At 36.4% G+C, this 24,134-nt stretch overlaps 1 protein-coding gene across 1 annotated transcript; it reads right to left on the reverse strand.

The window, feature by feature from the left end:
* Positions 1-13,397: 13,397 nt before the first annotated feature.
* On the reverse strand, positions 13,398-13,868 carry LOC145682919 (uncharacterized). The gene has a single exon (XM_081754280.1). The coding sequence runs from the start codon at positions 13,866-13,868 to the stop codon at positions 13,398-13,400; it is 471 nt and encodes a 156-aa protein (XP_081610406.1).
* Between the last annotated feature and the right edge of the window lie 10,266 nt (positions 13,869-24,134).

Genomic DNA, 24,134 nt, shown 5'->3' on the forward strand with positions numbered 1-24,134 from the left:
GACTATGGTCATTGTGTCGCTTGTAAGAAATCTATGAGAGTAGGTGATGTTATCATCTATATTTCATAATCCGCTTTAGATCTTCACCCAGGTGGTTCCGTCCGGATCTGGACCGTAACGGTAAGGTGTGTCGCGCCTTCCTTAAGCGATAATCGTGGGGACGAAGTTTCTGAACCCTCAAATAAAATAGTGTAGAACTATATTATTTGAGGGCGAAGAGTAGAGAGAGTTCTCTGCGGAGGCCGGTTAAGGATGGTGTGCACCGCGCAGCCCTATGCTGCACCGTAATAGAATGGCTAAGCCCTTCACAGGGACTAAAATCTCTATCAGGAAGGTACGCGGATCGAGCCCGGATACCATATTAGAATGGCTTTGCCAATCAGGAACAGACAAGAATCGAACCCAGGTGCGTAATAGAAAGCTGCGCGAACCCAATACCGTAATAGAATGGCGTTTCCCTCCAGGGACGGATCAATTAATGATTATTCACGTTTTTATTAATTGATTCGTAACGGATGTGACATCTGGGAGAAGATCTAGGTGTTGTAATATTTGACAGGTTTTATTTCTCATGATATGCTATATGCGCTAAATTGGTATTTGTTGTGTTTGTATACTTGTAACTTGCAATCATGGCAGAAAGTGAAAATTTGAGTTTGCAAACTTTGCTTGAAGCTATTAACGACATTAAGCAATCACTTAATGATGCTGTTAACGATACTAAAGAACAAATGCAATCACTTAATGGTAGCGTAAATGACATAAAGCAATCACTTAATGGTGCTGTGAATGAAACCCGAGCTCAGATAGAAAAATGTCATAATAAAACCAAACAACAGTTAGAAAAATGTTTTGACGGTATTACAATTGGAGTATCAACATTACGGGAATCCTCTGTTGAATTGAAAAAGAGCTTAGAAAGAAGTGTAGACGAAATTAATCGTGCAGGGTCTGATAGTGTAAAACGACTCTCGACGCAGTTAAATGATAAGTTTGAGTCACAAGAGAAAGAAAGTAATCAAGTAAATAGTGTTGAAGTTACTAGTACTTGTACAGGTAAAGAATATGCGAACACTCCTAGTCTAGCTATTGACGAAAGTTCTTGTTGTCAGATTGCTGTAGCAGACACACCTAGTCTGAAAGTAGTTAAAAAGCGACAGGTAAGAGAAAATTGCGTGTTATGTGAAGGGTTGAATAACATTCACGAGCTGTGTGCATACCGTTTGGCGAAGAACAGCACTAATGTCGTCGTTTATTGTAATGAAATACGAGGCAAAGAGACCTCAATGCGCGTTGGTAGCTTGTTATCGCGAATACTTGAAAGTGTGTTGGGTAATGTACCGCTTAGTAAATTAGAATGTATCCCCGTCCGCACTAGTTGCTTTTACTTTGTTAATGTAACGATGGTCAAACTAGGTCATGTTGAAAGTAATCTGCACTGTTGTGAGTTAGTAGTCAGTCAAGTACAAGTTATGGAAATCAAACGAATAACTTTCTTTGTACTCATATGCACGATGTCTGTACATTCAAAAATCAAAGATAATGGTTCTGTGTTCAGTAAGCTTCCCAATTGTAGTAATAACTTTGTCTCATGGAAAGAAAAAAGCCTAGTTTGTTGTGAAATTTTCAGTAGCGTAAAGCATATGTGTAGCAAACTTGTCAAAAAGCGCATTCATTTATTAGCTTATAGTAAAAAGAATGAGAAAAACAAACGAAAGTTGCATAAAGTTCGTAAGAAAGTGAAGAAATTATTCCGCTTGTTGCATAACTTTCATAAATTTTCAAACAAGGTCCTGCGTTCCAATCTTAAAAGTAGATTTGAATACCATCGTAGTGTAATGATAGAGCATGGTACATGCAAAAATGATTCTGCTTATGTTTCTGAATTGTCTTCCAAAAGTTGTGGCACGAATGACAGTAATTTGAAATGTAGCGATCATAGTAGATCATTAAGTATTGAATCAGCTGTTGTATTAGGTGCAGACCGCAGATCTTTTGTAAATGGTAAGAAACGTAAAGTTTTTCAAAAAACGTCCGTCAGGCTATTAAGTAAATCACACGCACTGGTAAGAACCAAAAGTAAATGTGAATGCAAAACGAAAAGTAGGTCAAAAATGCTTGTCAATGAAAAACCGTATGTTAATCGCGTCAGTACAATGAAAAAACCCAAACATGCAGGTGCGTCAAAAAACCGATCTAAAATGAAAAGTAAAATTAGTGATCGATCAAAATTTCGAAAAATGCTAGTAAAGCGTGTTGAAAGTCTTCAAAAAAATAGAAAAAATTGTGAAGATTGTGGTACAGTTCAAAAGTTAGTGAATCAATCTTCTAGCATGAATCAGTGTTTTACTTCACAACTTGGTATGCGATCCGAGTATCGATGCAGTGTTGCTATAATGCATAAAAAATTAAAAGATGCGAAATTTCATGCTAATAAAGTGAAAATCAAGCAGTTTAGTGCGTTAAAATGCAAAAGAAAGAGCAATATTTTATGCAATGTTGTCATCTGTAGCGTTGAAAAACAAAGTGCATGTATAAATATTGTGTGTTCCAAAAGTATAGCCATGATGAGAAACCACTTAATCATTTGCGATTTTACGTATATGATGTTTTGGCAAATGAAGCCGTACAAAATTACTTCTGAGTTAGAGAAACCAAAAATAGGCGTAGGTTAAATACATTGTTACCTTCTGCCGGATCGTTTATTTGTAATATATGATATTTGCAATGATTTTGGAACTGTCGGAATTTTAAAAATTGTTTTTAATGGTCCTGTTTTGTAAAAATAAAATTTCAGACAAAGTCTTTAAACTTGTAGATCCTTTAACTGGAGAATCTTGTGGCGTACATTCTATTGATCGTATGAGAGTGTGGAGACCCACTCAAAAAACTAGGAACATCTGGTTAGAATTAGCTAAGAAACATATTCATGAAAAAGAATTTGATTCTGTAAAAGAAAATAGTGAAAATACCGATTCTTGTGAGCCAGAAACTTTAGTAAATGTAAATTTTTTGAATATAATAAAAGTTAGTTTGTCTGCTTTCAACAAGAGCGAAAGTAATAAGTTCAATGTTCAGTTGTTATTGAAAGAGCTATTGAAATGTGATACATATTTGCAATATTTAAACGATGAGCTAGATTGTCGGTATCGTACTCTTGTGTTAGCTTTAAATCATTTGCTGAATCCTAAGCTAAACCGACGTGACGTGTAAAAAAAAAAAAAAAGTCACTGATATGTTTATTTCTTAAATGCTAATATGTATGAGAATGTTGTTCATTAGTAATCATATGTAAAGGAAACATAAAAAAAAAACTCGTTTACATGAATAATTGTGTTGTCTTGTTGATGCTTTGCGATAAGTTATCAAGACTAACTGTAAGATTTTAAAACACCTAATGTACGAGGTGAATTGTATAGCATTCATGTGTTATTAAGAATGTAAACGATGATATGCTCTGATGTAGTCAGAGTGAGAGTAAGTTTTTATGTGTCAGTGGAACACTGTGACACGAATATTGAATTATGAATGGCAACCCCCCCCTCATTTATTTTTAACCTTTGGGTTCATTTTTTCTATGTTGTTTTGTATTCCTACCTTACTAGAAGGTCTTGTTGCCATTCCAAAGGGGTGGGATGATAAGATAAATGTAATGGGGAAGGGAGACTTAAAAATTTAAGTGGATAGGCGCTTATCAGCGTAAAAGTGTGGCAGACTTACTTCTATCCGGCCCCACTCTTATTGTTCCAGTACAAAAGAGTGGTAATAAACTTGTTTCATGTAGTTATAATGTTTAAATAATATGTAATCCTTGTATGTGTGAATAACAATTTTGTTTTCGTAATCTCTTTGTCAGAATAGCATGAGAAGTGCAAGTATGCTTCGTCATTTATGCAATTTAAGTATAATGTGTGTAGAATAAGTTTGTTCATTTCCTTTTGTGGAATATGAAAATATATTTTTCAAATAATATTTGTTTTATCTATGTGTCGAAAAGTTGAGTTACTCATGATAATGATTTGTTCATGTTCTATAGTTTTTCATACAATATTATAAAGTAAGTAATGTGAATATTTTACGTCTAAATAATGCCATGATTACGTATAATGTTTGAATTATTTTAACAATAAGAGCGCATATAGTAATATTGTAATTCAAATATCAAAAGTATATCATGAGAATTTTTGTATATTAATTGTGAGTCATGCACTTATAAATGTTTAACTTAGCGACAGTGCCGAATGAAAAAAAAAAAAAAAAAAAAAAAAGAACTCTAAAGACTACGTGTAAAAGCTCCATAGAACTCTTACGTAAGTGTATAAATGCCCCACGCGTTTGTCGTTTTTCTACGTTAAATGAAACTTAATTAAACTTTTTCATTTGATGAGGTGTAATTCGACGAAAGTACTTATAAGCTTCCTTGTGAACTAGTGCTCGTCTTCACTTTGGAACAGTGGTGATTGTTGAAGTGAAACTACAGTCAGGGTTCTTGAACGTTTACCATTATCCAATGGTGCACGTACATTCCTTTCGACCGCCAATGTAACTGTACCAAAATTTTGCTTAAAATATTTTCCGTATAAACGCAAATTCTGCGTTGGTGCATTATGTGACGTTCATCTGAATTCGTACACTTTGTGTTGTACATGTTTCTCACTGATTGTGCTGCCGCCTAGTGGTGCTAAAAGACAGGGTAGAAGAAGAGGAAGAGGAAAGTAATGAAAAACAACAACTAATTTTTCAGTGTGTTGGTGTGTGTGTTTTATGCATGACTCAGCTAAAATTTGAGAATAATGCTAAATCGTGGACCCAAAACATTTTGAAGAATATAAATGGTAATATTCTTTTTTAAGAAAACTTTGATATTCGTGAATTCGCGTAATCATCCATTAAAAACAGTGCTGTTGATGTGGACGTTTTGGTAGTTTTGAAATAAGACATTATTAAAGTAAATCGACCCTAAATAATATTTCATAACGACGAGGTTATGGGATAGAGATTAGGTGTGAAAACAAGAACTTAGCAGGTTGCTCTTGATGATAATGGACGTACAATGACAGACTAAACCAAAAAACGTCCAAACTACTTGCTTCATCCAACGGTAGCTGTTGTATAATGCTATTGTAAGATCGACGAGGAGTGATCGTCGCCTAAATATATAAAATCGGAAGAAAGGACAATTTCTATACGTGGATTATTTTAGATTTGGTGAGTGAGCAGCAAAATGTGATAATGATGTCTGGCGCCATGACGAATTAGACTATTATCGTGGACGATTTTAACGCGTTTTTACGAATTACTACGAAAGAGGGGCTAAATATTCTAAATAATCAGTGTATCACAGGTATGTTTATCCATTGAATAAATGGCACAGTAATGTTTAAATTTGTTTGTTTTCTCTTATTCTAGATTGCATGACGAAGTAAGACTATGGTCATTGTGTCGCTTGTAAGAAATCTATGAGAGTAGGTGATGTTATCATCTATATTTCATAATCCGCTTTAGATCTTCACCCAGGTGGTTCCGTCCGGATCTGGACCGTAACGGTAAGGTGTGTCGCGCCTTCCTTAAGCGATAATCGTGGGGACGAAGTTTCTGAACCCTCAAATAAAATAGTGTAGAACTATATTATTTGAGGGCGAAGAGTAGAGAGAGTTCTCTGCGGAGGCCGGTTAAGGATGGTGTGCACCGCGCAGCCCTATGCTGCACCGTAATAATCTGCTGCACTTTTAAAAATGTAAATTTGAGTATAAGTTATGATTTCTAAATACCATGAGCTACATTTACCACATGCTTTAGTTGTGGAGTTATCTTTCAGATGATATTTACTTACATGTCCCAGTATAAATTGCTGGTGGTGAGAAGGTACTCTAAAATCTAGTCATCTATCGGTCACATAATGATCAAAGGGATAGATGAAATCAAGCTAAACATAACTGATATTCAGTCATGTTTCACTATGTTTTCTGTAATCGGTCACAATAATATTGTTATAAAACTGTGAATCATCTGACAATAGTTACACAGATAGCTGTGTTTCATCTGTTTTATCTGTTATTCTTGTGTCTTAGCATATATGAATATAAGATGGCAGAACTGTTGCCTATGTAACTGTTGTCAGACGATTCACAGGTTTACAACAATATTACTGTGACCGATTACAGAAAACATAGAACATTATTCGTTACTTGCAATAAGTGCCAAAGATATTTCTCAAAGCTTTGCTCATATTAAACGATAAATACGAATGCAAATTCTCTCAGGTAGTAACTAGTTATTTCCGATATGTTCGGAAGGAGATGTCCTGGTGCTGAATTAACACACAAGTAACACGCTAAAGTGGTAGTCATTTTGTCTTGTTTCAACATCTCATTTTTTATAATACAGAAACAGCTATTTGCCTTGAAACCAATACCGTACCAGCATTTATTACTGTGAAAGGTACAGTTATTTTTAAAGTTAATAAGGTAAACGCGCCTGAATTCGACAGGCACCCGAATTCGACATACCTGTGCTTAAATGTTGTGAAATAAGCGTAAGATGTCATCCCTGCGATCGTGAATAGAAGTGGCAACATTATGGGAGTGTCTTTTCTCGTGTCAAAAGTGCGGTTACAGTAGATGAGTCATACATATGGAGAAAAGAAGTACATTGTTGTGTGTGTGATACACTCTTCGAGAATCTTAAGGAAATCATAAGACGGCAAGTTATTTTCGTAAGACTTTTATTAAAGTTAGGTTTGCTTCAAGCAAATAGTGGTACTTTAATGTTGTAAAGGGGTTTCAATCAGTGCGTTTTGTTTTCTTCTGTGAGGACAAAGGTTGGGATGTAACATGAACGGAGGGTTGTCGAAAACACGAGCCTTTATTTGTAACGTGAACCGGATTTCGACAAGGTTGTCGAATTCATGCTCAGTAGTGCAAATATAATTTTAACTGAATATCTAAACGTACAAGTATGTTCAAAGTCTTTCATAAAGCTATTTCTTGCATAATTCTCCAATAGTTATAACCTCAGTTCGATACGGAATGTCGAAATCAGGTTCCTGCATGTCGAATTGAGGATCATCGAAGTAACTACTCAGTTCAGAAAATTTAAGTTGTGTTCTTTTGCCCGTCTGATAATTTCTGCTAAATAATAAACAATATTTGAAGCTGAGAAGAGATTACTACTACTAATAATGCCGACTTAATGTTTTAAATGGTTATAATTGAAGGTGTCGAATTCAGGTACCGCAACTGTCGAAACCAGGTGAAGTGTGTCGAATTCGGGTTCCATTGGCGAGTTCCACTTTCATAAAAAATTTTAACATTAGCATTTGAGCCTTGGAGTGACTTTTAGTATTATTAGAGACTGTACATTTCAAGGAAAAAAATGGGCCAACACCGACGAATATTATGGCCACAATAGGCAATTGATTTTGAAAAAGGTCCTTAACCTGTCGAAATCCGGCTCGTTTACTTAGTTAACCTTTCGCCAGTAAGCTTTAATATTCTTCTCATTTCAGTTCATTAAAACTAATAATTATGTCATGATATTTGATAGTACTTTAACTGTGCCAACAATAGTTAAGTATCTATCCAGATATCTATCTAATTTGTATAAAACTGTTGCGTTAAAGTGAACTTCATAAATTGTCTGAGTGAGTAATTGGCAGTCTATAATAATTTATTGGACTTAGGAAGAAGTTAGTCAAGTGCTATATCTGAAGCATTGGATTCATTCTGGTTTAATCTGGAGCATTGGATTAATTCTGATAAATCATTTTGATTTAATCACGATTTAAATCACTTGATTTTATTAACAATCAAGTGGTTATTTAAATCAAATTCCGAAATAAATTAATTTGAAGTGAAAATAAGTAAAATCCCGTTTCTGTTTTGTTATTTCGATTATGGAAGATAATAATCATAATACAATGAGACTCAAATGTATGTACAGCACAGTATGAAAACGAGTGTTATGCGGAGCATGCTTAGGGAAAATCCCATTTTGAACGGGTAACAGGGCAATCCTGCTTTCCTCTCTTCGTAGCAAAGTGCTTGTAAATCGTAAACTATTCCAATGGGAAAATCACCATTCGAATTTAAGACAAGAATTCCTTTATGTGCATGTTTGTTCCCAGATTTTTTTTTTTTTTTTTGTTTGTTTGTTTTTAGATTTTATAATTATAGGCGAAATTTATGGATTTTATATGTACCGGTATTTCGTGCCGCAAGGTAGTTCTGATCTTTTCTAAATACGCCCTACCAAGTATCAGTAGCTTTTGTGAAAAAAATGCAATGTTGATAAACGTTGCTGTACATTTTCCGTAATGCTTAAGAAACTTTGTTTCGGATTGAAATAGGTTAACGATTGGAGACTAATTTAAAATTGAACTCCGATACTTTCACTTAAATGGCATAATTAACATTTAATATTAATTCCTAATGTTTTTTTTTTCAGTTCGCGACTTGTAGTATAGGAGGAGAAATATTTGGTTTAAATAAAAAATATCGATTAAACCCGCGATCGGTCCGGCCGTTAGAAAAAGATCTAACAAAAATACATTTTTAGCTACAACTTTTTCTTTTTTTTTTACTTCAGTTATTTTTAAAATACCTCTCCTACTCCTACATTGTTGTATCAGTGCAATCGGTAGGGTGGGGTAGCTATACGTGAATGGATTTCTTGTTTGCATTAAAGATAAAATGGTGTGTTAGAAAAATCTATACACGCGACCGGTGACGTTATTCCATAAGGCGCGACTGACCGCGGGTTAAATAAAAAAATCAACAAAAATGATTTTTTCTATCCTGCAAAATTCACACGCATTTAGCATCTTGCATCTTGACTTTAGCATCTAGTCCAGATCTAGCATAATTTCATTCTCCCCTCTGGAAACGAAAAAGAACGAAAAATTAGATAGTTCAACAACCGGCGGGAATTATTCCTTTTCAGTATTTCCGTTCATGTATTGTTGAATTCACAGAAATGTTAAAAAATAAAAAAAACGTGATTCTACAAAAGACTGTTTACTACTTACCCATAGTTTCATTACTGTCAGCTGAAACCTGAGTGTGTGGTTATCTGGAATTTTCTGTCCCTTTTCAATTTACAACTTGAGAGGGGAAGGGTAAGAGCGTATGGGGAAAGCAAGTAATACACCGCTAAAAGAAATGCTTCAGGGCTATGTCGGAAGCGGCATGTTTTGTATATATTTCTTAAAATGTTATCCATTCATAAAATATAAATTCGCCCCTTCCTCTTTCCAATACATGGAACCGACTCTTTTGCTGAAGAAAGATGTTCGGAGAAAAATGAAACGCTTGTTTCGAGCAAAAAGTTTTTAATCGGACGCAATGAACGTAATTCTTTTAGTTCCTGAATGTATTCAGCTTACAGGTTGTGACAAGTTTGAACCCTCCATGAAAATGCTAAAACAAATGGCAAGTGCAAATATATATGACAAATCTATGGGTGAATCAAATAATGCAGACGAATGGGAAAATGATTGAGCTCATTCGCGGCTATGCGGTTAGCGTACCCACCTTTGGTGTAGGAGACCCGGGTTCGATTCCCTGCGGGAGCTCATGTGGTTCGGATTTCAGGTTAATCAGTAGGTCCATGCCTCATATATCCTCGCTGCTGAACGGGGTGTTGAACTCAAAATCAGCTCAGCTCAGCAAATCGGAAAATAAGGTCCCGTTCAACAGCGATGTTATAAGAAACGTTATTGGGAAAATGAAGAAGTTTTGTTTGAAGATAACACTGCTTAATGTAGCGCTGTCTCCCACTTGTAAGATAGTCTTGAAGTATTGATATTTGGTATGCGTGTATGTGTGTGAATACACTTGTTTCTGAGTATTTGTATACACTCGTGTCTTACAATTGTTATATTAATATTCACTGGATTAAGTGAAATATAAAACGGATTTGATGCCAGTCAAATTTACGTTATTTTGGTAAGCCATTAAAAAATTGGTAATATTAAATTATATTATAGTTTAGTGTCCCGTTCAGGAGCAAACCTGTATAAGACATCAGCCTACAGCTTAACGTGTGATTTGAACCACATGAGCTCCTACCGTGAATCAAACCGCGGATTCCCGGGCCGAAGAAGCGTACGCTAACCACATAGCCACGTGGAGGCTCAATATTTAGTAATATCTATTAAATTGTAAAATTGCATTTGCATAATTTTCATTAAAATAATCTTCACAATCTAAAGTCTCAGCTAGCACATTATCTTGTTTAAAATTAGAAAGCACATCTTTTGTGGTTCAGTCTTGGGTTGGACTGTAGGATTATAGAAATCCGAATGAGATACTTCTATTCTATTTTGTACAATACGTCCGTTCCTTGATAATCTCCGTGTTTGATAAGAATAGGTACGAATTGAAATTTAAGTCACATTCAAATGTATCAAACTATTCGATTAATCTGGGAATGTTAAGAAATTAAGTGCGTCTGCAGGTAGACTATTTCGCAATTCAGTGGATACAATGTGAATGTATTAAAAGTTTACTGATTCACCCATCAAATTTAAATCTTGAAAAAATATTCTCTGTGAATACTAAACAGGATATTTTTAAATCGATTTTTATGTCTTTATATACTGCTCACTAGGTCTCTATAAACTTTCTGTATGAAAACTTTGAAGTTCGCACCCAGGCTCTTATAAGGCAGGTTTTTTGAGAAAGGAATTCTAAAGGGGATAATTCCTGAGCGTTATTTAGGGGTAATTCCTGAGTTTGATATGTATAGATATATATATATAGTGCTATTTATCAATTTATTTTATTATCTTCGTGACAGCGTCATATTACCTTTGTACATGAATACAGTTAAAACACTTCATTAAAGTAATGAAGATAAGTAGGAGAGGTCTTTAAAATTAGTTTAGGAATATAATTTGAAAATCTGGCATAATTCAGGCCCATGTTTGGCATATTCGCAAGTGTCAAGTGTGGCAACCCTGATCTTTCCTTTTCGCTTTTCATTTGAAGTGCTGATATACCGGATGCCCATTTACGTCTCTTGTAAAAAACCAGCATACTATACTGGCAAGATTTCTCCTTCCGAAACGCCACAAAGCTAACTCGAAAAGCATCCTGACCAAAGCTACCCCCCCCCCCCCAAAAAAATGACAGAATGACTCTCTTTGTGTGTGTATGTTTGAAGAAAGAACAGCCAATGTTGTTTTCCTGAGCCTAATTGTTCAATTTGTCGCTGTGGTAAAACTCTCATTTCGCTAAACTTGACAAATAATGTAATAATATATAATGCTTTTCCAACAATGAGCACGGATTGCAGAGAAAAGCAGTAAACTCTAAAGTACCCCTATAGGCTCTCCCCAAAATTAAATGCATAGATCTATTATTTCCAATTAGAAGTCATTTTCGCTTCTAGGTTACTAGTGACGGAATTCTGCTTCTTTGTATCTTTGTAGTCAAGAAAATAATGATAATAATAAATTCATAGAAGGAATCCAATAAATACGAAATCACAACTTCCGTCATAATGAATGGAATTGTCAAATACTTTCGTATTTATTGGACTTCCTTTATGAATATATAATTACTCATTATAACGCATAAAATGCCCTACAAAATTTACAAATTGCGATAAAAATTGAAATTTGTATCTGCAATTTGCTACGTAATATGTAACTTATTTAAAAAGACGCTTATAGGGTCTATATATGGTATGTAAAGTTTATATATATATAACCTCGATCAGCGTCTTCTCGAGACGAGTCGAAACAGTCTTAAATCTCGCCTCGCCTCGTGTGCACCCCTACCGAGAAATGAGCCGAGACAACAGTTCAGCCCAACCAAGCCGGCTCGAGCCAATGGCTCATCCCAATCAAGACGGCTTGAGTCGGTGGCTCACCTGAGCGGAACCGAACTGAGTTGATGGCTTACCCCAACCGAGCCCACTGGAGCCATCGGCTCAGTTGAGCCGAGTCAAGCCGAACCGATGGACTCGTTTCAATGGAGCCCCCTCGAGCCGAAGGCTCACGTGAGCAGAGTCAAACTGAGTCGGTGGATCATCCAAACCTAACCGGCTCGAGCTATCGGCTTACTTGAGTCAAGTCGATGGCTCATCCCAACCGTACCATCTGAAGCCGTCGTCTAAATTGATCCGAGTCGATGGCTTATCCCAACCGTGCCGGCTCGAGCTGTTCGCTCAGTTGAACCGAGTCGAGACGGTTGACATCACTACCCGGGTTGGGCTTCTGCTTGGACTCAAAATTTCGACCGTGCAGGTCAGACTTGATGGTAAGAACTATAGTATATAGGCCCTACTTGTATTGATGCTCAAGATTTTTGAGGCTGTCTCGTTATAAAAATCTATTCGTCTCGTTATCGAGACGTGACGAGATTTGAACAATGTCCCCTCTCGTGAGCAACACTAAAAGTATTCCACATGAGTGCTTACATTTCTTATAGCTTTGGCTCTCCAGTCTAATAACTCAATCAGGCCATGATTTCAAAACGAGCTGAACGAGCGAGCCATTTATCAAAATCGACTCGACTCGTAACTCGAACTCAAAACAGCGACTCGGCTCGGAACTAGACTCGAGAAAATTACCATTGGCTCGAATCGTGCCCATCCCTATGTAAAAGTTTTAACCTGACCGAGATTAGAACCCGTGTCCGCCGAATAGAAGTTCAATACGCTAACCACTTACCTACAGTTTTTATTGTTCATGTGCTTGTCTTTATACAAAAAGTGTACAAGAACCGGACTGACTCCTAGTGTAATACAATACAATAGTTCATACATACAAGAAAAGGAAAAATGTAATGTACAATAATAATCCCTAAAAATAAAAGTAAAAACGAAACGATAAAACTACATCACGAGTTGTGAACAGGTCTTCTCGGGCTAGCAGCCAGGTAAATACTATTATATCTTGCGACGTTTTGAGGGCTGACATCGTCCTCATCTTCAGGCGAATATGAAGGTACATAAGAGTGTATGGAATATCTATACTCATGTATGTATGATTGGACTCTTCTGATTGGGGGTTGAAATGGCGGCTTCTAATTGATGCTTGAAATGGCGGAATATGTTTGGTGTTCATGTTTTACTCAGTTGGAATCCTGTGTCTCCGTTAAGGTTCATTTTTTCCTGTGTGATTGCAACGGCTTCTTTTGTCCTCCTGTCCCAAACTCTTGAGCATTTTGCTATTATTTCGGCATCTGTGAATAAAATCTTATGTTACTGTTTGATGCTATGTTCAGCCAGTCCGGATTTTTGTGGTTGGTTTAGTCTGATGTAACTGTTGTGTTCTTTGCATCTGGCTTCAATGGTTCGTCCTGTTTTTCCAATATATGACTTACCACATTCACATGGAATGCGGTAAACTCCAGGAGTTCGGAGGCCCAGGTTGTCTCTAGTTGGTCGTATTAAGTTCTTTTTATTTTTGCTGGAGGTTTGTGTATTGTCCTGATGTTGTACCTTTCAAATAGTCTGCTCAGCTTTCCTGAAGTGTTCCCGGTGTATGGGAGGCAGATTGTGTTTTTCCATTCTCCATTGACAGTTTCTCCTGCACTTTTGTCCTTGTTGTCAGTGTCCTTAGTTCTGGTCCTTTTCAGGGTCACATTTATTTCTCGCATTGAGTATTCATTCTGTGGTATGGCGCTGCGAAGGTGATTAGGTTCCTCTATTAAACAATCCTTGTCGGAGATGGAGAATACTCTATGTGCTAAAGTGTTGAGAACTCCAAGCCGTTGAGCTTTGTGATGGAAACTGTTTGCGTTCAGATATAAATCTGTACGTGTTGGTTTTCTGTATACCCTATGGCCTAGGCTGCCATCCGGTCTTCTGTATATCATGATGTCAAGAAATGGTAGACGTCCTTCTTGTTCAACTTCCATCGTGAATTTAATATTCGGATGCTAGTTATTGAGATGCTGCAGGAATTCCTGTAAGGAGTTGCGTCCATGTGGCGAGACGATGAACGTGTCATCAACATATCTATAGAAATGTGTGGGTGTAAGTGGTGCTTTCTTCAGTGCTTCATGTTCAAAGTGCTCCTTATAAAAATTGGCTACTGCAGGTGAGAGTGGAGAACCCATGGCGACGTCGTCTGATTGTTCATAGTACTGACCACGGTATAGGAAGAAGGTTGAAGGGAGAACATGTTGAAAGAGATCCACTATCATGAGTTGTTACTCTTTTCTTTTACGAGAAGGAAGGAGAATACTGCAACACAACTTCTAAAAACCTACTAAAATACTGCCTGTCCAACTCAGGGGAAAGAGCTTTCGGCGAGTGCGTTTTAAAAAATCCAAGTAGGTGCGAGCATCCAGCAAAAGGCACATGGCGATGGATATAAACAAGTGTACACGTCACTAGAAAAAGCGCAGCTTTGTGTTTGGTCTGTGGAAAATAACGAAAATCCGGAAACAAAATGTAGGATACTGTGAAGTGATGTGGAGGTCGTCGACAAATTCGTCCTAAGTGCGTTTGCACACGCCAACAATATCGGTGGAAGCGCCGATAATGTCGGCGGTGAAATCGACTTCAATGTACTCAAATCGTAGCTTGCACACGCCACCGATATTATCGGCCGATCCTCCGACACTCAGATGCTGTCGGCCAAGCTCCAGATACTGTCAGCGATATCGCCGACGCCGATTTTGTCGGGGGCAATATTTTCTTATGATTGGATGCAAACACGACCGATAATGTCGGCCGGCCAGTGGGTTAAATGAAGAGAGTGAGTGGCAAGGCGCTGTGTATTCTTGTTTCGTTTCTTGTCTTTGGAATTTTGTTGTTTTCATATTTTCAATTACAATTTTATATTATTATTATTATCTTGTCCTATAAACAAACTTCGGAACAGCTTATTATTTTTTTACAGTCTCTGTTTTGGAGTAGCTAATTCCCTTTATTAAATAGGTATAAAATGTGGGAAGTCGGAAGAGTACTGGTTTCCCTCTAAATAGCTATTACCAAATAGAATATAAGAAATTTAGATAATCAATTTCTTGATTATTTTCTACTCCTTTTTTATTTTTGTTCCTTCTCTCTCTCACATACACACTCTTTGATGGTATATATGTTAATCTATTAATGCATTTAAATTTTAGTACATTCTGGAAATTCATTTAAGCGTAATTTTCAAAGTTTGATAAACTGTGAACATAAGCATATGGAAAAAAACTGATTATTATTATTTCCTTTTATTTTCATCAGATTTGTGTGCAGATCGCTTTTCCTGGTCCCACTCAATAAGCAATGATTGAATAGAATATTTGTTGACAAGTCAAAGTAGAATTATTATTATTTTGAAACGAAACCAGCAAAATCATACACTCTTTGCAAAGCTCCAAGGACAAGTGACCCATTTGGCAGCTTCTTGATTGTGATCTCAACAACAGGGATGTGACTTCATGCAGATTTTTTTCTCTCATTTCCAAAACCATCCCAAATCCTCCATTTTTTAAAAGAATTTGTGGAATGGCAATTGAAAACAAAGACCAAAGCTATGTATCCAAGTTTCCCCTCTCATCTTTGCACCGGGATCGACCCCCTGATAGAGACTTGATGAAAAGGTTGTGTATTATTTCATTCTTACCTTTCTAGTTTTGCTTAGATTTTTAGAGATGGCAAGAATTTTTCCATTCGATATTTTAACCCTTATTAAACTTGTGGAATGTAGACCTTGCATATGGGATAAGATAACAGACTCTTTCAAAGACAGAAATGAAAAGCCAAAAGCATGGCGAGAAGTTTATGCAAGCCTTGCATAGGATTTTGAGTTCATTGACAAAAATAAACGAGAAACGACAGATATGTATGCAACAGCGCAAATCTGTCTTCAACATTGAGGAGACAGGTAAGATCGTTCCCATATTATATATAGCGATATTCAATATTTTTCTGTAGTCGAGAAACAATGCTGTGGAGAATCAGGGGAGCAGAGTTGTCTTCAACATTGGGAGGCGGGCAGATTTGAGGATTATTCTGAGTGGACATTAATTTCATCTCACTTTCCTTTCTGGCGACCGGACACAAATAATCAAATTTCTCCCCCAAAAAACACATTTCAAATCGGATTATTGGGGAGAAAGTAGTAATGGCCTGACCTAAGGATAACTTTTGGCCCCTGGGTCCCTGCCTCAGGACCCATGGTTCCTGGCCCGGGATCAATAACCTAGAGGTACCTAGTACCACCCCCTCTAGATTTTGGCAGGGGTACCATAGCCCACCCCCTAAATTTTGGCAGGGGTACATAGGACCACCCCCCTTAAATTTTGGAAATTGCCAAATCTAAAATATTGGTGTGGTAGCCTTGGACCATAGTATGTACCTCTATCAGTATTGGGGGTCTATGTCGTTCCCTTTCATGGGTAAAAATTGCCAAAAATTCAAATTTCGGAGGTTTTTGACCTAATTTATCCCCTTTGATGAGAAGTTATTACCTTATATGGTTATATGGGTGTATACAGGGGTCCATTACCTTTTATAAGACATATTAATGCACCCTTGAAAATTTTGGGAGGGGTACCTTGGCCCACCCCTTAAATTTTGGAAATTGCCCAATTCAAACATTTGGTATTATAGTACGGGACCCTAACATCTATTATGATAAATTTGGGTGGTCCACCTCGTTCCCTTCTAAGGGTACAAAATTGCCAAAATATAAACGTAAGCAATACGTTGTACCACGTGTTTGGTCTTTTGGCCCAATTTATCCTCTTGGATGAGGTCCTATTACCTTTTATGGTTATATGGTTATGTATAGGGGTCTATTCCCTATCATAAGACATAGGTACATTTGTGCACTTTAAAAATTTGGGAGGGGTACCTTCGCCCACCCCTTAAATTTTAGAAATTGTCCAATTTAAACATTTGGTATAATAGTATAGGACCCTAATGTATATTATTATAAATTTGGGTGTTCCACCTCGTTCCCTTTTAGGGGCACAAAATTACCAAATTTTACTACAACTACGTGTTTGGTATTTTGGCTCATTTTATCACCTTGGATGTGGTCCTATTACCTTATATAGTTATATGGGCGTATATGGGTGTCCATTTCCTATCATAAGACATACGTACATTTGTGCATCCTTTAAAAATTTGGGAGGGGTACTTTGGCCCACCCCTTAACACTACACTGCTCGCGCGGATTACTATTGTAGTCCAGTGGGTTTCAGTTTTCTGGTATCTGAGGGTTGGCAACACTTGTGACCTGTAGCGGTCGTCTACCTTCCTCCCCCATTTCTAGAACACCATTAGTCGAGTGATAGCACCCAAAGTCAACGCATTGATGTTATACAGATTGTTATTTTCTCATGGACTACTATTGTAATCCGTGCGAGTACTGACGTGATAGTTTGTTTCCTGTCTAACGTTTTAACTGTTCTTGTTTTGAATGTATTATTTCACATTATTCGCTCAAATATATGTGATATATGTTAGTTCAAAATGTCAGAGCAAGAACAGATACGACAGTGGCTAACAGAAACTGAAAGTGACGACGAAAGTGTTTTGAGCATAGAAGACTAAGATGAAATAGAGGAAGATGTTGTCGAGTAGTGGCTCTGAAGAAAGTGGTAGTGACGATTTGGAAGAAATAGAAGATGACGAAAGGAACGGTGTTATCCAGGAAGACAGGTTTCAGGGAGAATTTTGCATTGGAAGGGACAGAAATACCAAATGGTATATTGATCTAGTGCATCCAAGAAATACGCGAACACAGTGTCATAACATCATACCTATACTCCATAGTTATTAAGATAGAACAACACTAAATTTGGAGTTGACATATTGGACAAATTGTGTCGCCAGTGTGATACAGCCAGGAATTCGCAAAGATGGCTAATCACTCTCTTCTTGCACGTGTTAAACGTTGGTGGAGTAAACGCTCTCATTGTTTTCAAAGCAAATAACAATGATGCTTTGATCAACCGTAGAGCTTCCTGCAATCTGTGGCTATAGAACTTATCAAACCTTTTTGTGGAATATGAAGAAACAAGGGTACCCAAAAAAGATGTTTCAGGTGCAGTAAGTGGATCTGCTCTGACCACAAGCACACTCTTTGCACTGACTCTTATGACTAACACACCCAAAATTTTGCCTACTTTTGACCTTGTTTTCAAGTGTAAAAGTTAAACTTTCAAACAATTTAACAATTTCTTCTTACTTTTATAACAGTTTTTAACACTTTAAATGCAAATTTTCTCTTTTTATTTCAATTTTTAATCAAATACTAAGAAAATAAACGAACATTTACAAAATATAGTAAATTGCATACGCATTCTAAAGTTTTGTCTTCTAATTCTTTTTGTGCATTAAAAAACAAAATGTTTGCACTGAAATGTGTTCTTCATTGCTTGTGAAAACCCACAAAAATAATGTAAAAAATACCGATTGGATAACCACTAAGATATATGTATTTATCAAATGGACTACAATCGTAATCCGCGCGACCACTCATGTTTCAACAATTTCATGCGAGTACTGTAGTGTTAAATTTTGGAAATCGCCCATTTTATATATTTGGTATTATAGTTTAGGACCCTAATATAGATTACTATAAATTTGAGTGGTTCACCTCGTTCCCTTTCATGGGTACGAAATTGCCAAATTTTAGTACAACCACGTGTTTGGTTTTGGCTCAATTTATCCCCTTGGATGAGGTCCCATATAACGTGTTAAATCCTTATCAAACGGGGTCAATAACCTCCGAAATTTGATTCTTGGTAGTTCTTTACCCATGAAAGGGAACGAGGTGGACCATCCAAATTTATAGTGATACGTATTGAAGTCCTGTACTATGATACCAAATGCTTATATTAAACAATTTCTAAAACCGAGTGGTAGAGCCAAGATACCCCTCCCAAATTTTTAAAGGGTGCATCAATGTACCCATGTCTTATGATAGGAAATGAACCCATATACATGACCATATAACCATTTAAGGTAATAGAACCACATCAAAGGGTAGAAATTGGGCCAAAAACCAAACACGTGGTACAACATATTGCTTATGTTTATATTTTGGCAATTTTTTTACCCATGAAAAGGAACAAGGTGGACCACCCAAATATATCATGATACATGTTGAGGTCCTGTACTATAATACCAAATGCTTAAACTGGAAAATTTCCGAAATTTAAAAGATTGGCCATGGTGCGCCTCCCAAAAATTTAAAGGGGTGCATCAATGTAGCTATGTCTTATGATAGAGAATGGACACCTATACATAATCATATAACCATATAAGGTAATAGGACCTCATCCAAGGGAATAAATTGGGCCAAAAACCAAACACGTGGTTGTACTAAAATTTGACAATTTTGTACCCCTAAAATGGAACGAGGTGGACCACCCGTCTCTCGCAACATCGTGTATCTAACGCAAACTTAATGGAACAAATTCATCAATGTATTCCAGTGTGTAAAGCATGCAGTGGAAGTGTGCAACAAAACAAGTATATTCCTGAAAAAGTACTATTTTGAAAAATGTCATGCATATTGTAAAACATGTATCTAGATGTAAGATTTGAAGCTTTCCTGGCGGCGTATATGATAAAGTTCTTCTCGGGCGATCAGCCAGGTGAAAACTGGTGGATAGGCCAACGTTTCGAGAGCTGTCATCGTTCTCATCATCAGGGCATCATAACTGCCCTGATAATGAGAACGATGACAGCTCTCGAAACGTTGGCCTATCCACCAGTTTTCACCTGGCTGATCGCCCGAGAAGAACTTTATCATGTATCTAGATATTGTGATGGTTGTCAACATCGTTCGTGGGTGCATACCTGTATTGATAAACAGTTTATTTGTTATCAAATGGACATTGAGTTTCCGCCTATTGACATTGCAATAGACCTTAAAAGACCAGCTGGAATTAAAATTATATGCTAAAGACAAACTAGTGCAAGAAGTTCAAAATACATTGTATCGACAATATCCAGATACTATATCTGGTATGGATGTATGTGGAGTGTAATAAAATGATCCATTTCAATGAGTTGTGTTTTTTTTCATTTCAAGTACAACCCCATGATCTGACGTGTACTATTGCATCATGATAAACAATGATGCCAGATGTTTTTCTTCTAAACAGTTCCGGTTCTTTCTAATGAGTGCACAAACTTAAAAAAATGTCAAACCAAAAATTTGAAACAAAAATTTCAAACAAAAATGTTCAAACAAAAATTCTTAAACAAAAAATTCGAACATTTTTAAACTAAAATTTCAAACAAAAAATTTTTCAGTTTTGAAACGGAAAAAATTTTAAACAAAACATTTCAAACGAAAAAATTTCAAAATTTTGAAACAAAAAAATTACAAACAAAAAATTTTCAAACAAAAAATTTTGAAAAAATTTCAAACCAAATTTTCTTCTAAACAGTTCCGGTTCTTTACTAATGAGTGCACAAACTTAAAAATTTGAAACCAAAATTTTCCAAACAAAAACTTCGAAACAAAAATGTTCAAAAACATTTTTAAACAGAAAAAATTCGAACATTTTTTTAAACTAAAATGTCAAACAAAAAATTTTTTTGAAACGAAAAAAATTTAAAAATTTTCAAACTAAAAAATTTCAAAATTTTGAAACAAAATTTACAAACAAAATATTTCAAACAAAAGTTTTTCAAACAAAAAATTTTCAAACAAAAAATTTTGAAACAATTTTTTTTTCAAACAAAAATTTCGAAACAAAAGTTTTCTAACTAAAAATTTCAAACGAAAGAATTTCAAACCAAAGTTTAAAACAAAAACTAAAAAAAAATTTCAAACGAAAAATTTCAACAAATAATTTCACGTTTCACGGTTAACCGTCAAACTTTATCCGGTTTTTTACTATTCGATTAACAAATAAACGGTTTTGATCATATTTATCAATGAGTGCACATTGTTGAACGAAACCAAGATTTTTAATTGTTAAACAAAACAAAACTGAATGCAGCAAAGATTTGAAAATCATCAACGAATCAGATTGCACGAAAGATAGTGATCAACCAATCAAATTGCATCAACAATAACTTTGCCAGTGTTGTAGCATGTATTACCTTCCGTCTATAAGTCGTAAGATTCAATAAGGTAGCTACCAGATTTCTAAAACTCAAGGTCAAATCAACAACCACTAATGATATTAGACTATGAGCTTAACTAAAGTTCAATGTATTGTTCCAAATTTCGCGCCTTATGTTAAAATTCTGTTTATCACAATTCCCAAATTTAAAGAATACTTCTCTCGATATACCAAAGTCTTAGAATTAATCATATAATTACATGTTGTAGTTAGGTCTCAATTCGGTCAATTGTTTATCTTAGCAGAACCATCTGTTGTCTAGCAACGTGTTGTTTGATAATTTCCACGAATTTTGAAAAGGAAATTAATCCCTGTACACTACCTCATCAAGGTCACTCACATGGTACATCATGTTGCTTACGTTTATATTTGGTCCATAGGCTGAAATAATCAAAACCAATGACGTAATTTCATTTGTCAATTCTCAAATTATCCTACAAAGTTTAAATGTACCAATGTCCTGAACACCTAATCCCATCATAGGTCAATAACAGATCACCTGATCATACTAACATTGACAATGATTTACCCAAAGAAACAGGTACCACCCAATTCTAAGAACAATTACCAATTATTGATATGATAATAAGAAATGTAGCCTTCCCAAAATTTGATTGGTACACAAATACACCTGTGTCTTACGAAAAAGTAATAAATCCTGTACTCATTCAATTATATAGCCGTATCAAAAAATATAGGTCAATAAACTTCAAAATTTGAGTATTTGGCTATAAGAGGAACACCAACATTTACAATGGGTCCTAGAAAAACGTTTACCGAATTTTGTTATTTGATAATTCCCAAATTTAAAAGGGAACATAAAGATATAAAGGCAATAAACCTCTGTACATATCCATATAACGTGCTAAATCCTTATCAAAGGGGGTCAATAACCTCCGAAATTTGATTTTTTGGTAGTTCTTTACCCATGAAAGGGAATGATGTGGACCATCCAAATTTATAGTGGTACATATTGAAGACCTGTACGAAGATACTAAATGCTTGTATTAAACAATTTCTAAAACTGAGTGGATAAGCCAAGATACCCCTCCCAAATTTTAAAGTGTGCATCAATATACCCATATCTTATGATAGGAAATGAACCTATATGACCGTATAATCATATAAGATAATAGGATCTCATCAAAGGGGATAACTTAGGTCAAAACCAAACACGTGGTACAACATATAGCTTTATTTATATTTTGGCAATTCTGTCGAGGAATTTGAACCTTAAAATATATAAAAACGATAATCATGCCTGTTGTTCTGTATGTTTGCGAAATATGGTCGCTTACTCTGAGGGAAGAACATAGACTGAAAGTATTTAAGAACAAGATCCTCAGACGAATATTCGGACCCAAGAGGAACGGGAATGGGGAATGGCGGAAACTTCACAACAAGGAACTACGTAATTTATACGGATCAACAAATATTGTTAGGGTTATCAAGTCTAGGAGGCTTAGGTGGGCAGGTCACGTAGCTAGGATGGAAGAAAGTAGAAACTTTTTCAACGTCTTGACTGGAAGACCAATCGGAAAACGACCATTAGGTAGACCAAGGCGCAGATGGAAGGACAATATTAAGATGGATCTCTCAGAAATAGGAATACAAAGTAGAAACTGGATGCAGTTGACTAGAGATAGAAGTCAATGGAGAGCTTTTGTGAACGCGGCATTGATCCTCCGGGCTCCATAGGCCATAGAGGTAGTTAGCTTACGAAACATGAGCAGATACCTAGGCTGATACTACAAATAGATGAAATGCGCATTTACTGAAAGCATGGGTTCTACTGACATTGGGTATGCTAGGGCCTAGGGGAGAGGAGGAGATAAGATTTTACATGAGGTTACGTCATGCACAATCGCACGCCATCATTTTCATTAAAAAATGAAAAGCCAAGAGAAACTTATTTCATCTACTTTCCTTTGTGGCAGTCGGACTCAAATCATTGCACTGATCTGCAAAAAGCACTTTTCAAATCGGATTATTGGGAGAGCCTCCAGTTCCAATGTTGAGGACACATGTCCCCCCATTTCCCCGGAATTTGTGCCAGTACCTACAGCTGAGACAACTTTCCAGCATGAGGAGAGGGGCTTATCCTTCTCTGGTATTTATTTCAATTAGTGCCCAAGTATCGGAAGTGGAATTGATACATATTGATGAGAGTACTAAACGCACTACAACACGAAGTTCAGTTTGAAAGATGGAAAAGCCAAGATAAATAAATTTCATCTTATATTCCTTTGTGGCAGTAGAACACAAATAATCACACTTATCCCCCCCCCATAAAAAGCACTTTTCACGTCAGATTATTGGCGGCACAGTCGCCCCCAGGTCCAAGATTGGGGGATATGTCTCCATCGTCCCCACGGGATTTGCGCCAGTGGTTGGTAGCAGTGAGTCAGGTCTTTATGCAAGTTAAATTGTAAGTAGATGATGCACGAAACATTTCTCCATTCTGAGATGAATCTCTATGGAAGTGAAATCTTTGAGTTTTACGTCCCACGATTATGCCGGTTAGGCTAAAGGAGACGGTGATGATGAGAAATGAATGAAATGGTAGAATGAAGAAAGTGGGAAGAAACGGGAGAACCCCAAGAAAACCCACAAGCACGGTGTTTATTCACCACAATGTCCACACTGCGCGAACTGGGATCGAACCAGGGACCCCAAGCACCGAAGGTGAACATGAATCTCTATGATTCAGACCGTGTTTTCGAATGAACACCATATATTGATCTCAATATTGCTGTGTAAGTAATGTATTATTTCATTATATACTGTACGTTCAAGAAATAAAAACACTGACCACGCATGAATCAGAAAGTGCTTGAAAGTACAGTAGGTGAAAATATCAACTCTAGAAGAATTGCTGGAAATAAGCTTGTTTATCATTGTTTCCATTGACAGAACATCTCCAATTCTTCTCAATCCAACATATTTTTCTTTCTGGAGAGGAGGTCTTGCTTGTCATGCAGAGTGTGTATTGAAATTGAGATTGAAACTTTTGAAAAAGTTTAAACCTGGCCGCTATTTGAATCCACGTCCGCCAAATTTAATTTCAATGCGCTAAACACTTAACTA

The sequence above is a fragment of the Thermobia domestica genome, chromosome 1 (assembly GCF_964235325.1).
Source record: "Thermobia domestica chromosome 1, izTheDome1.hap1.1, whole genome shotgun sequence".
Classification (NCBI taxonomy): Eukaryota; Metazoa; Arthropoda; class Insecta; order Zygentoma; family Lepismatidae; genus Thermobia; species Thermobia domestica.

Bases quoted from the DNA above. Each gene is read 5' to 3' on its own strand.
- LOC145682919 (XM_081754280.1), bottom strand. From the start codon at position 13,868: ATGGAAGTTGAACAAGAAGGACGTCTACCATTTCTTGACATCATGATA.